The sequence below is a fragment of the Diadema setosum genome, chromosome 15 (genome assembly GCF_964275005.1).
Source record: "Diadema setosum chromosome 15, eeDiaSeto1, whole genome shotgun sequence".
In the NCBI taxonomy this organism is placed as follows: Eukaryota; Metazoa; Echinodermata; class Echinoidea; order Diadematoida; family Diadematidae; genus Diadema; species Diadema setosum.
Genome location: NC_092699.1, coordinates 23,567,955 through 23,581,040, shown reverse-complemented (window position 1 = coordinate 23,581,040; position 13,086 = coordinate 23,567,955). Strand labels below are relative to the sequence as shown.

Sequence of the window (13,086 nt, the reverse complement as noted above, 5' to 3'; positions counted from 1 at the left end):
ATGTTACAATGTTTCTGCATGCTTCATTTACTACAGTGCCCACATTCAGAGCTTTGGGTACATGTCTTAGCTGTAAGGAGTGCTACGTTTACATGATCAGCATGTACAATATACTTGCACTGGTCGAAGTACACCATATTGGTCAAAATCTACATACAGGGTGCATGTTTAGAGACAGTGACTGACTGACAAAAGGTGGCAGAATGAGTTTCCTGTCTAGCGCAGCTCGTATGCATGATTTGATTTGATCATATGTGATACGTTTTGTTTATTATCTTGATTTGTCCTCCAGGATCGCCTTGGTCAAATGCAAAATGATAAGCCTCTACATGTAAATATCAGACCCCAAGGCCAGGGAATGAGGTAAGTTTGTTCTCGTGCTGTAAAACCAGCACTGATACACAGATATGATTGTGGTGGTGATGATGATGATAATGATGATGATGATGATGATGATGATGATGATGATGATGATGATGATGATGATGCTGATGATAATGATAATCTGTAGATACACATACTTTTGTGTAGTATGACCGAATGAATGCCTGCTTGAGTGACACTGCTGTACAAAGAAGATTAGTATGCAGTGTAGTTGAGGTTGAGATGACACAAAGAAATAACTATTGATCAACAATTTTTGTACTATGTGTAAGTGGTCTGTGCAGAAGTGATAGGGTATTCAACCAGGCAAGTGGATCAAGTACTGCAGGATGAAATATGATGGGGAGTTTAGCATCATATATGTTGCTTAACAACTTTTAGATGTTCAAAGGCCCTTGTTTTGGCGCCATGTATGACCAGACTGTCAAACTTATTGGCACAAAGTCTAAAGAAATGTCTTCGCTTTAAGGATGGAGTCCTCAGAAAGACATTCTAGCTTTTTAAAAAACATGGCACAAGGGAAAGGTTAATTACATTGTCATGTCTGATGGACAAGAAAGATGTCAGATGTGAAGAAGTGAAGACAGGAGTGTCATTCTGAATGAGCTTCTTGTCATAACATTTGCATTCTGCAAAGACATAGCCAAAGCTCAAGCTGAATATTGAAATGAAATTATGCCTCAATAAGTGAACTTTTTCCTTTGGAGAAACTCGAAGTAATGAATGGAAACAGTAGTGTCCTACCCTTAGAATAAGGTCCGTCTTGAACAGTTTATTTTGCAAATTATAACATAGGTGAGAGGCATTTTGTCCAAATTGTAAATCATTTTTTTAAATATTTTATCACAGAGCATCTTATTAGAGAGACAGGTGTGAACAAAACAAGACAGAAATGTTATGAAGACTTTGCTGCTTCAAGTGTATTCAGGATTTTGCCAAAATATACTTGGAGCCAAGTTGGAGGGGGCAGTGGCCAATGACTCAGACTGGTGTTTGTAGAAATTGATGAGTATTCCTTGTGTATGAGGTCTGGACAGATCACGTGTGAATAGTCTTACTGTCATGCTAAATATCAATGAGATAATCGTAGATTTGATACAGGTGCACATGAGTTTGAGATTCATAGTATGGGTGGCTTTGTTCACATGAATGATTATTCTACAGGAGAGACATGAGGTATGGCCAGATCGAGGGTCTCCAGCCGCAGAGGCCAGATGACCACCTGCAGGGGCGGGACGATGAGGACGGGCAGAACTTTGCCGAGCAGATGCAGCGCAACCAGGAGGAGCAGGAGCAGAGGAGGATAGAGCAGGAGCAGCGCGGGGACCAAGTGCAGCGGGAAGAGGAGGAGGACGAGGAGGAGGGCGCGGGGGAGGGGAGGCAGCTGGAGGAGATTGAGGCCCAGAGGATGGCACAGGAGCGGCAGGCGGAGGAAGAGGAGCTGAGACGGATACGGGGCCAGCATGCATTCGACGTCGCCGGCGGGCGGGGCCGGGACGGCGGCAACGGCGACACCCGTGGTGGTGATGCCGATGATGGAGATGCGGGACAGGAGGCGGACAGAGATTCCATCGATGAGGAGGAGAGGAGGAAACAGGACGAGGAGATGGGAGGTGCCAACCAGTTTGATCAACCTCAAGGTAACTGAAAATATTGAATATAACATACAATGGTTCTTATTGTAATGTTACATAATCATTGATATACCCCTATCATCCCAGGTATTGCAGGAGTGTGGGAAAAGACACAGAACTACTGAGATACATGCTTCCAATGAAAAAACATGTTGTCCATGGGGTGACGAGACCTCGTATTTCAATTTGCAATTTCTCAAAACCTCCTAACCCAAGTTGAATATAAAAAGTACTGATTTTAGTTTTAAAGGTTACAGTTATTTACAGAATCCAAAACGGTATTTGTACATTGTTGATGTCAACATCAATGCTATTTTGCCAAAATGGAAAAGCTTTTTTACTCTCATAAAAAGTTATTATTTCTCAGATATGAGGTCTGGGACAGTATTTGCATCATTTGGAGGTGAAGCCAGTAGAAGTAAGAGACTCTTTTGAAAAGTCAAATTATTATATTTCCACTTCTTTTGAATGAAATACTCTATGATATGGTATGTGACTGCCTAATAAAATATACAAAGAAAAAAATTGCAAAGAAGCTTTAATACTTCGTTATCAAGGAGTCCTTCCCTGAGTTTGTCATACCTTGATAAATCTGACACAACCTGCTATGTCAAGTGACTGGTGGAAACTTTGTGGATGCTTGTAATTGATTAACACTTGGCAAACCCGATGCTCGTTGGTTATCCTATCACTGTGTTTCTTTTTTTCCTATCAGATGGAGGAATGTTTATAGCAAATGATGTGGAAAGGCAGATCCAGGAACAAGAGAGAATGCACAAGGAAGAACAGGTAAGGAGGAGAAAATCAAATGATGGCCACAAACAAATATTACTTGCTGGCATTTTATACCACCAGGATTTAAATCCACCAAACAAGCCTTGGGTGTGCTGTGTGCAGTACATTTTGTTGTTTATTGTGACTTGTTCTTTGTTTACGTGTCATTTAAGAAATATATATTTCTTTCAATAGACTTCATTTAAATTGTATCGTCAAATGTTGTAAAATGGGAGTGAACATGTGTAACATAATATGTATTTTTTTTGCTAAACCATATATGTTTATACTTAATATATCCTGCTCAAACACAATTGATGAAGAAGGAACACCAGTACCAGTATTAATATTTGTGCTGATATTTATTAGTGTGATGACATTTTTGTGATTATGACATTATGAAATTATTTTGTGCTCCATCTTTGACCCTCCTCTCTTAGTTATCCTGTGTTTCTCTCCATTTCTTGTGTTTCATTGTCCATTTCTTTTCCTTCATTTCTTTTTTTTTTTTAAATTCAAGGTCGCTCAGTTTAGATTACAACAAGAAGGTGAAAACAGAGGAAACCAGCAAGGAGAGGGCAGGTGAGAATTTATGACGGATTTTATTGTTAAGCATCTTTCTTCTTCTATCCCCTCTTGTTTGAGTCATCAGTGTCAGGGTGGAGTTTTTGCTTTTATATTTTGATACCATCATGTAGCGTTCTTTTCTGTTATTCTGCATTAGGTGTACTAGTAGCTGTTGATAAATGCTGTCATTAGAGACAGAGGTGTACCACACATTGCAATATTTTCAGGTTTGGTAGATACATGTAGGTTTGTAATTCTTGGCAACTGTTACATGCCTTTTTGAAAACCTTGATTGGTCGACATGCAGTAGGGATTCATTGGTTGTTTGATAATGCCTTATTACCTCCGCCAAGGGAGGAGGTTATGTTTTCGTTACCGTTGGTTTGTGTGTTTGTGTGTTTGTGAGTTTGTCTGTGTGCAAAATAACTCAAAAAGTAGTTAGCGGATTTGAATGAAACTTGCAGGAAAGGTTTAGAATGATACAAGTAACAAATGATTAAATTTTGGTAGTGATCCGACAGTTTTGGGGGACTTTATGAAGGATTTTTGATATTTTGGCAGGTAGGGTCAATGAACTTGGGAGTTCAGGCTGCGCGTATTTGAGGTTTGCATGCGCGCACTAAAGTGCATGCTCTAGTTTCTGCTAGGGCGAGGCGCCGTGCCGCTGAGGGTTTATGACGTAACAAAGGCTTCTATATTGGGAAATCGGGCAACTTTCAGCACACAATGCTATAAGTACGTATGGGTAGAAATCACTGATATCTCTATGGAAGAACAAGATCAGTGGTGGAAATGAGCTGCATGCTTGGCAGAGGTCTGCGCTCTCAGAGTGCTTTTCTAGTTTTTGGCAGTGTTTTTCAGAGAGTGATTGTTGAAGCAACTTGCACATTCGATAAATTTTAGGCCTTGTGTTTTGCGCCATTCTCCATAATTTATCGTAAGAATCCAAAGAAGAATTAAGCTGGAATCTGCTAGTTATCTGTATTATATTGTGTCATTGTCTTTGATTATGTGCATCTCCCTTTGTTCTCCTAGTCATGATATGTCTATGTGTAGCTCCAATATGACAATAATGATTCTTTGAAAAACTTAAAGATGTCATGTTTGGTGTGCTTTTATTTGTACCACACAGGTAATTTTGATCAACAGTGGCAGGCATTTTGATTCGTGGAAAAGTCTGTGATACATCGTTCTGCAATGCATTTCAAAATAAATGAATGAATAACTGCTCTCTTGTGTATAATTCCTTGACTGTACGTACATATCCACCACCTTCATGCTCTCCTTACAGAAACTTTGGCATTCAGGGTGCTGATAATAATATAGGAAATGGAGAAAATGCAGAGAATGGTGGAGATGCTCAAGTCCAGATGCCCAATCCCAATGGTGAGATTTTTAACGCTTGGAAAGAGGGTCATCCCTCGTTTCCATCCCTCGTTTCCTATGTATAAAACATGTTTCCACTCCCAATGAATGAAACGTTCAGCAAGAGCCCTTCTCCACAAGATGAAGACAGGTTGAGGAAGCACTGAGCGGCCGAAGCAAGATTCTGTCATACAGAGCAAAGTGTCTCGATGATACCTTGGCTAATTTCACAAGAGCTTTTAAGTTGTTTCTGTTAGTTATTTACTGCACTCTCCATGATCTCTCACTGACATTTTCACTACATTTTGGCAGGGGAAGCAGCAATAAAAAAAAAAATAATAATGATAAAAGATATTAAAAAATAAGGTTGCATTTCTTGACAGATTGCTTGGAGACAACTAAAACACTAATGAGACCACTAGATAAAGGGATAGCTGAGCTTTCTTTCTAAACCCCCTTCCCCCAGAGACCACCATGAGACTCTTTTAAACCGGCACAAAATTTGATGGAGACCAAGCCAACCAATACCATTCACTGACAGATGGCTGCAAAAACATGGAAGACCTTAGAGATTCATTGATTCATTGACTGTTTGCTAAAACTCAGCTCTGTCTTAATTTTGTTGCACTCAGTGGTGATATTCACTCCACTAGCAAATGTCTGCTGACTAATGTGCTCAAGGTTTGGTGTAAAACACCTAAGTTTGTGAAGTTTGGCCTCTACTGCTAACTCTCAGCAAAGCAAAGCATTGATTTTCCAAATTCATGAAATTCTTCCTTCGAGATGTTGTCATTGCAACGGATTGACATATTGCCCTACATCGACATATATAAGCACTGAATTGATCAGTGTTTAAGTAGTAGCCATGAAAAAAAAAAAAAAAAAAAAAAAAATCATGGGTGTACGTACTCGAGCATGTACGGCCACAATTTTTTTTTATCGTGGCTACTACTAAAACACTGATCAATTCAGTGCTTATTTACGTCAATGCAGGGCAATTTGTCAATCAGTTACAAGCATTGATTTGATGTCATGAGATAATTCTGTATTCCACCCCATTTTGGCTACCTTAACAGATATCGGAGAAGGAGCACCAGAAGAAGATGATGAAGGGGAGGACGAAGAGGCCGGTGATGGGAAAGAGGAAAACGATAATGAAGAAAACATCAAACTAGTGAGTTTTATATCTAGCATTTCTTCTCTATTAATCCAGATTTGCTTGACATTTTGCACTTGAATCATTATTATCATTTTGTTTTTAAATTTACATTGCATCATTAATTATGTAAATCAAACTGCCACGAAAACTGACACCAGACAGAGATGACAGAGTTTAACAAAGTCATTTCATCCCTTGTCAAGGTAACTTCATCTAGATATTTTATCCTTTTGTAACCCTAATGTCATAAATGCAGCATGATTGGTACAACAAAAAAAAAAAAAATGAAAGAAAAATCTGATCAACAGCATCAAGAGATTAAATCTTTTGTTGGCTTTGAGTATTGTGTAAGACAAATCCTGAATTCAAGCCAGAGCATTCGCATCGGGCTATGTGGAAATGAATCACTGATATGATTTTTAATTGTTTGCCTGAATTTGCACTGATCTCTTGCACTTCTCTGTACTGCACACAATGATTGAAGCATTCGTTATTTTTTTGTTTTGTTTTGATGAATTGTGCACACATATTTTTGCTACTGTTCTATGATTTGACCCCCCCCCCAAAAAAAAAAAAAAATAAATTGCTTTTAATTATAGGATCCCAGTCATCAACCACTGAGGATATTCAATTTGATAAATACTTGAATTGAGTTGTTCTTGTAACTGATTGACTAATTGCTATTCATCGATGTAAATAAGCACCAATTATTCATTGTTTAATCGTAGCTTTTTTTTAAAATCATGGCTACAATTAAACACTGAACAGTCATTGCTTATTTACGTCAATGAATTGCAATTTGTCATACATTTGCAAGGAGGATATTAACTCCACATTATTGCAGAAGGTCAATAATTTTCCAGAAAGTTGACCAGAGTTTGATGCCCTTCTTGTTCTCAGGTGATTTTGTGCAGTGAGGACTCATTTGGTGATGATGATGTAAATTAGAGTTGATGAATTAAAGATAGAGCAAGAAAAAGTAACTGAAATTTGAAATGTTGTATTCATCATTGCTTAGTTGCTAACATGGTTTCATGTACACAATGTATCCACATGCAGTATATATACCCAACACGTAACATACACTTTAATTAGCTTTTGCTCATCAAATTTCACTATGGCATTCATCATAGCTGTACATTGATATTCATCATATCATATTTCATGAAGCAATTACATTTATAACTCTACACACTTGTTTTGAGCTCGCCATACTTCTGCTGATTTCATGAGACGATGAAATTTTGCTGCCGAAAACATGCAGTAAATCTGACATAAAATCATCTTTTGTTTCAAGAGATTGTGTTTTTCCTGGAAGGTTACGTCAATTTCTTGGAATGCCCTGGGCATCATTCAGTAAAAGAAAACAAATATTTATTCTAGCATTCGATGTCACATAAATGATCATTGCTAAAATCATAGACATATGTACCCAATGAACTCATTTATCATGTCATGTTACATTATCATTTACTCCATCAATTCTATTCTGCTCATGAAGATGAAGACAAGCACCACTAACTCTATAACAAAATGCATGACTGTCATATTTTTTATCTCTTTTTTTTTTTTCTCTCTCTCCATTTTGCTACTTGTCTCTGTCTCAGGTGAATCCAGTTTTACAAAATCCTGGAGATGATGAAGCTAATAGTGATGTAAGACTTGATTTTAGTTTGAGCCACTCTTAGCACTTTATCATTACTTCAAGCAGGATCCTGCATGTTTATGCCATGTGTCTAATACATTGTATGTGCATGCAGTCGCATGCAAGCTTATTTACCTTTTTTTTAAATTCAAAGATACTGTAATAGGTCCATTCACATGTACGGTGAAATACCGCAGTATTTCATGCTGTGTTCTGACTGTGAACACAGACACCTCACAAAATACCTTGCGAAGTACCTCACGAAATACTGTGTTATATACGTGTAGGATTGTAGTTCAAACTTCCTGCAAATTATGTATGTGACTTTTTGCGAATCTTGTCCTGAAATACCACCCACCGCACTGAGGTGTATTCCTCTCATGACAAGACACACTGCCTGTCTTCATCCCATAGCAGATATCTGTATGCCCAGTGCTTGCCTCAGGGAGGTGTACTTTTAGGCCAGAAACACCACAGTATTTCCTAAATGAGAATAGTACCATGTGATATACCGCTGTATCTATAATTACTGAGGTAGTTCGCCGGTGGATTTCCAATGTGAATGCACCTAGTATCTTCAAATTGATATCTGTTGTTAATTGTGCATGATCTCAGATATCCAACTAGATTATTGCAAATAGTTTATGTTAATGCAGTTCCATGTATGTGGACTTTGGGGATGAAATTTCTGTTTTAATAGACATCACCTGCTTTTTATATTTGTAGTGGCAATTAGCTACTTGTATTCCAGCAATGCTGCTACCATAATGATGATGAGAACACTGTAAGTGGCTATAATTAAGATGAAGATAATAAATCATATATAAGTAATCAGATTTGTAATGGATATTCTAGTGATAATCGTAATAATGATTGTCGTTATAACGTTACCGTAGAGCAAAACTCCTAGTAGAGTTTGTACTTCTTTGGTGTATATTGAATCATTACACCCTTTGAGCGGGAAAAAAAGAAAGTTCTACATTTGCGGGTAAGATTTTGTGAATTAGAAATGTTTCAAATTTGTACATTACAAAGAAGTCACATATCAGGGCTCAACACTAACTTTTTTCCTCTGATGGCCCGTTCAGGACAATAAAATCTTTAAATCTGATGATTTGGTGGCTCCAAAAAGATGTTGTGGCCTGAAAGAAACAGAAACATAACAATCCATTTTGAATTGTAAGTGCCTGATCGATCGTGCCACCAAAAAATAGCCTTTTGGAAATTTCTGGCCCGACTTCAATTTCTAGTGGCCCCCAGGCCATGGGGCCACCGCTAGTCTCGAGCCCTGCATAATATTGGTGACTTAACAGAATTATTTTCTGCATCCATACACAAAACACTTTCCACATCTGCCTACCCGTTCCTGCTTCCAATTCACAATCATTCTTTCTACATCCCTTCTCTCTTTGTTCCACCAGGATAAAAATTATGACAAGCTGCACGGGGAAAGAGTGGATGATGCTCAGGACCAAGACATATGACCCAAAGTGCTTTCACCGTCTGGACATTAACCTACAAAATGTGCGTGAACTACTCTTATATTTCTGTGATCTTCCTGTATGTCGTCCGCTGCGCCGGATGAGAAGGAATTAAGAATGAAACACTGATGTCTAGTTGCTTCTGAGAGAGAGAGGGGAATATTGTGGGGAAACTTTTTTCAGGAAACGAGATGCCAGATCCTGGGACTCAGCACCAGAAGGATCCATCTTCACTCTTCTTTGTTCTCTCCTCCACGGAAAATGTTTGAAGCTACCACACACAAAATGGAGCATTGAAATTGGAGTATTCTGTTCTTACCCAGCGCTGCAACGACCAGTCCAATTCATGAGATGCTCTCATCTTCTTGAGAAGATTTTTTTTTTTTTTTTCAGCTCTTCTCTCCGTCACTCTACTCTGCTCTCATCCATGGAAAATTTTTGAAGCTGCCACACAAATATAGCAGGGAAAGAAGAGGATTCTGTTTTTCATTGAGGGCTTCAATGACCAGTCCAATTTTTTTAGATCGTTGTCTTGAAGAGAATCTTTTCATCTCTTCTCTTCGTGTCATCCTCTCTACATTTGAAAGAGTATCAAGAAGAGGTCACTGCCCTAGAGAGCGTTGACCCGGAAGAGGATATTCCTGTGATCTTGTCATGCACTCACACCGTGATACCAGCCATACAGAAGAGCAGTATTAACCCATTGAGGATGGACTGATTTTGCTACAACACTCACTTCCCATAGACACCTGCCCGAGTATACTCACGACTCGTCCTCAACGGGTTAAAGACCCAGTAGTGTAGGGGCTCATGGAGTGGGAAGGTGGGCCCAGTTTGGATAGTTTCAATAATTCCCGTAATGATTTGTGTACAGCTTTATCACTGATCTCTCTGTAAGCACACACACAGCTGAAAAATCTTGACAGGAGTCGACCGTTACCACTGACACACGGCTGAGGGGTGCTTTTCTTGGTTTTGAATGTACCCTGGTGGGCAGCAAGTGAAGACAGATTCAATGGGACCAGCCATGTTTCCCCTCGGTACTGGATCTTTAAGGTCTGGGGCTCAGGCACTGGAGACTTGTGTCCTCGTGGTCCTGGTATTCAGTCTTAGCCTTGCCCTCAGGGGGAGACAGGGAGATGCTGCCCCCCTCCCTTTTTGTTTCTTTCATGGCATGATGTATGACACAGCAAACTGCAATCGAGATGTATGAGGGCAGGTTTTGACCCAAATAAGCTTGCCTTGTGGGATGCTCAATTTAGTCCAAGATGAGATGCCTCAGTTTTCTTTATACTGGATGTGTAGAGAGTTTGGATACCAGCAGGCGCATGTTTAGAAAGAATCTTTAAGAGTAATTTTATGTGTTTGATAACGTGGATACAAAGTACATGCTGATCATGTGACATGATGTAAATTAATAAGCAGTGACTATTTCCTATCAGGATTTGTCTGTGTTCTCCCTACATACAGTATGTGTAACATTTTTTATTAATGTGTGTAAAAAAAAAAAAAAAAATTAACTCTTGTCATAATATGCTTTATGATTTTTTATTTTCTTTTCAATTTTTGTTTTGGGACATCTCAGGCAGAGCTACTCCTGTAGCATTGTTTCTGCAGGATGTGAATTGTTGTCACAAGGGGATGTAGAGGGAAATAGAATATTTATTGCCTTTAAAATCGTACTTACTTTTTAAAACCCACCGAAGATGCTGTCAAGGGGGTTGTTCGAGTGCTCTTCTAAAGTGTACCATACTGTATCATACCCATGCCAGAGGATCGCTGTAACACTCTCCAAATGAACCGACCTGTACTGTACTGGTCCAAAAGTGGATCACTTTCAGATATGGTCCAAAAGCATGGTATACATGTACCGAACCTTACTGTGGCAGAGTGTGCTCAATCATAAACTGGTCTAAAAGTGTACTGTACCGGAAGTCGGGATGAGAGGAGTGCACCTAAAACACACACTACATCATAATGCCAAGATTTGATTCTGTTCATTAGTGACGCCTGTATGTAGCCTAGGCATGCAAAGTGATTGGGTTTGCTACACAACATATGACCCCCGCTGAATCGAGTCCAAAAATAAATTGTGAACCATTCTGCTATGGTATGGGTATGGTATGGTAGGTTCTCTTTGAGCGCTCAAACACGACCAAAGTTAACTGAACTGGTACTACTTGGAACTGGAGAAAGAGATGGTTGCTATATTTTTTTCAAATTTCCCCAGATCTTGTTTATATAATTCCTTTGGTGCTTCTTTTGTCCTGTAACACAGTGACTTTATGTGATGCTATGAAATCATTTATGCTGGTAATAATGATAATGACTCCTATATTTTGCTAGGTGTAGAGGTATGCACTCCAGTTAAATACCATTTTGGATTTTGCTGATTTTTCAAGGATTCATTTTTTCTCCAAAAGTTTGGACGGAAACTTAAAGGCAATTGCAGAGAGGGATACAAGTTTTCGCAACTTTACTTGCTTAAGAGTGTGCCACAAGTAGAAGCTTTTATTAAGCACAACAAGTACATGCTTGTCAACTGTAAGTGAGTGAGTTTCTGTTAGGGAAAGGGTCAAAGATAATGTGAGGCAAATCAGAAGATCCTTCTCATTGTGTGCCTGGGTGAGGAATGGTCACTGAGAAGCTGTTTAAGTTCCTGTGGTGGCATGTATCACCTTGAAAACTTGGGAGATTCCTTGCAGATGGGAAGTGAAGGAGGACAGGGAAACTGATTCTCATATTTCTTGGTCAAGAGAGATATGACCGTGGTCAAACTCACGGTCAAGGCAGATGTTTGCTTTGATTCTCATGCTGCAGAAACATGTTGTTGATCATTACAGAAAACACCTGGGCTTCGTTTCATGAAAGTTGTCAGCCGTGACATGATGTCAGTATCTTACAATGTCAGTAAATTCCTTGGTTTTCATCGGCTGAGAAGCTCTGGTCACTTACTGTTACCATGGTGATTGTCAGAGACTGACAACTCGTCAGGGCGGACAGCTTTGGTGAAACGATGCCCTGGTATCATTTCAGCAAATGATGGAGCATTAATAGTAGCGATGATACAGCTCTGTAATACAATTTGCTTCAAAATGATTCTCTCCTTGGAAAATTAAGCACCTTGGTTCAGCTTGCCTTGCAGCTATAATGGTTAATTGTTGGTTTAGAAAACCTGTCATGGGTGCCAGTGGGAAATTGGATTGTGATTTTACTGAGAGCTGCTATAAAATAAATGAAGTGGAGTGGTGTTATAGTAAGTGGGGCACAGTGACAGTGGGGCATCACATTGAAATCAAAGTTTTCTGTGCTTGGACGCTCAGTGATGCGACAGTGATGCCGATGGTTGCTGTTTAACCCTTTGCGTGCTTTGAGTTGCGATTGTCACAGAAAACGCTGTCACATTCTACACACTTTGCAGTGTCCCTGGCTTAGGAAAAATTAGTGTAATGATTGTCAATATGGGAAATTCTTCCCTGTAGCTGCTGTGTTTCTTACAGTACATGCTTGTAAGAGTGTGTTCAATATTCTTACCTGATTGAATATGCGGAGTGTTGGCTGAACATTCTAGATCATTCTGCTAGTGTCTCTATGTATTCCATTTGCCACACACAAAAAGAAGGAAGCACAAATCACATCCCATGGTGGGATCTATAAAATCTAAACATCTTAAGACTCCTTTTCAAAATCAATCATACGGAAATCAGAGGCTCATTCTTTGCTTATATTGGCCTACTTTAAAAGTGGAAATTTCATGGTGTGGAAATATTTGTGCGCTTGATGTGACATCAAACTCGCGCAGAAAAAAAAGCGTTCAAATATTTTTGCTTGTAACATGCAATTATGATAAATTATGGCTTTGGTTCCATGTAATTTATTTACTCATATGTATGAGAGCAAAAAAAGAAGAAGATTACTCAAGCAAAAATTTCCACTTTTACTGTATTTTGTATGAGACGTGTGTACGGGAAATAGAGCAGGGACTAGTATTTTCTATGTTTGTAACGTCAAAGAATAACAAGCCAGGAAAGAGCCGACAGCAGGTTTGTCATAGCTGTTGGTGATGAATATTATATC

The 13,086-nt window shown here is 39.1% G+C and overlaps 1 protein-coding gene across 1 annotated transcript in view; it reads left to right on the top strand.

Moving 5' to 3' along the window:
* The window catches only part of LOC140238602 (uncharacterized), a 36,081-nt gene extending 26,736 nt beyond the window's left edge, over positions 1–9,345 (top strand). Inside the window, exons 15-22 of the mRNA XM_072318503.1 lie at positions 293–363; positions 1,549–2,024; positions 2,734–2,807; positions 3,313–3,374; positions 4,651–4,745; positions 5,801–5,898; positions 7,491–7,538; positions 8,950–9,345. Of these exons, the coding sequence (XP_072174604.1) occupies positions 293–363; positions 1,549–2,024; positions 2,734–2,807; positions 3,313–3,374; positions 4,651–4,745; positions 5,801–5,898; positions 7,491–7,538; positions 8,950–9,012 (987 nt within the window). The 3' untranslated portion in view covers positions 9,013–9,345. The remainder of the gene's footprint in view (positions 1–292; positions 364–1,548; positions 2,025–2,733; positions 2,808–3,312; positions 3,375–4,650; positions 4,746–5,800; positions 5,899–7,490; positions 7,539–8,949) is intronic.
* Positions 9,346–13,086: the final 3,741 nt, after the last annotated feature.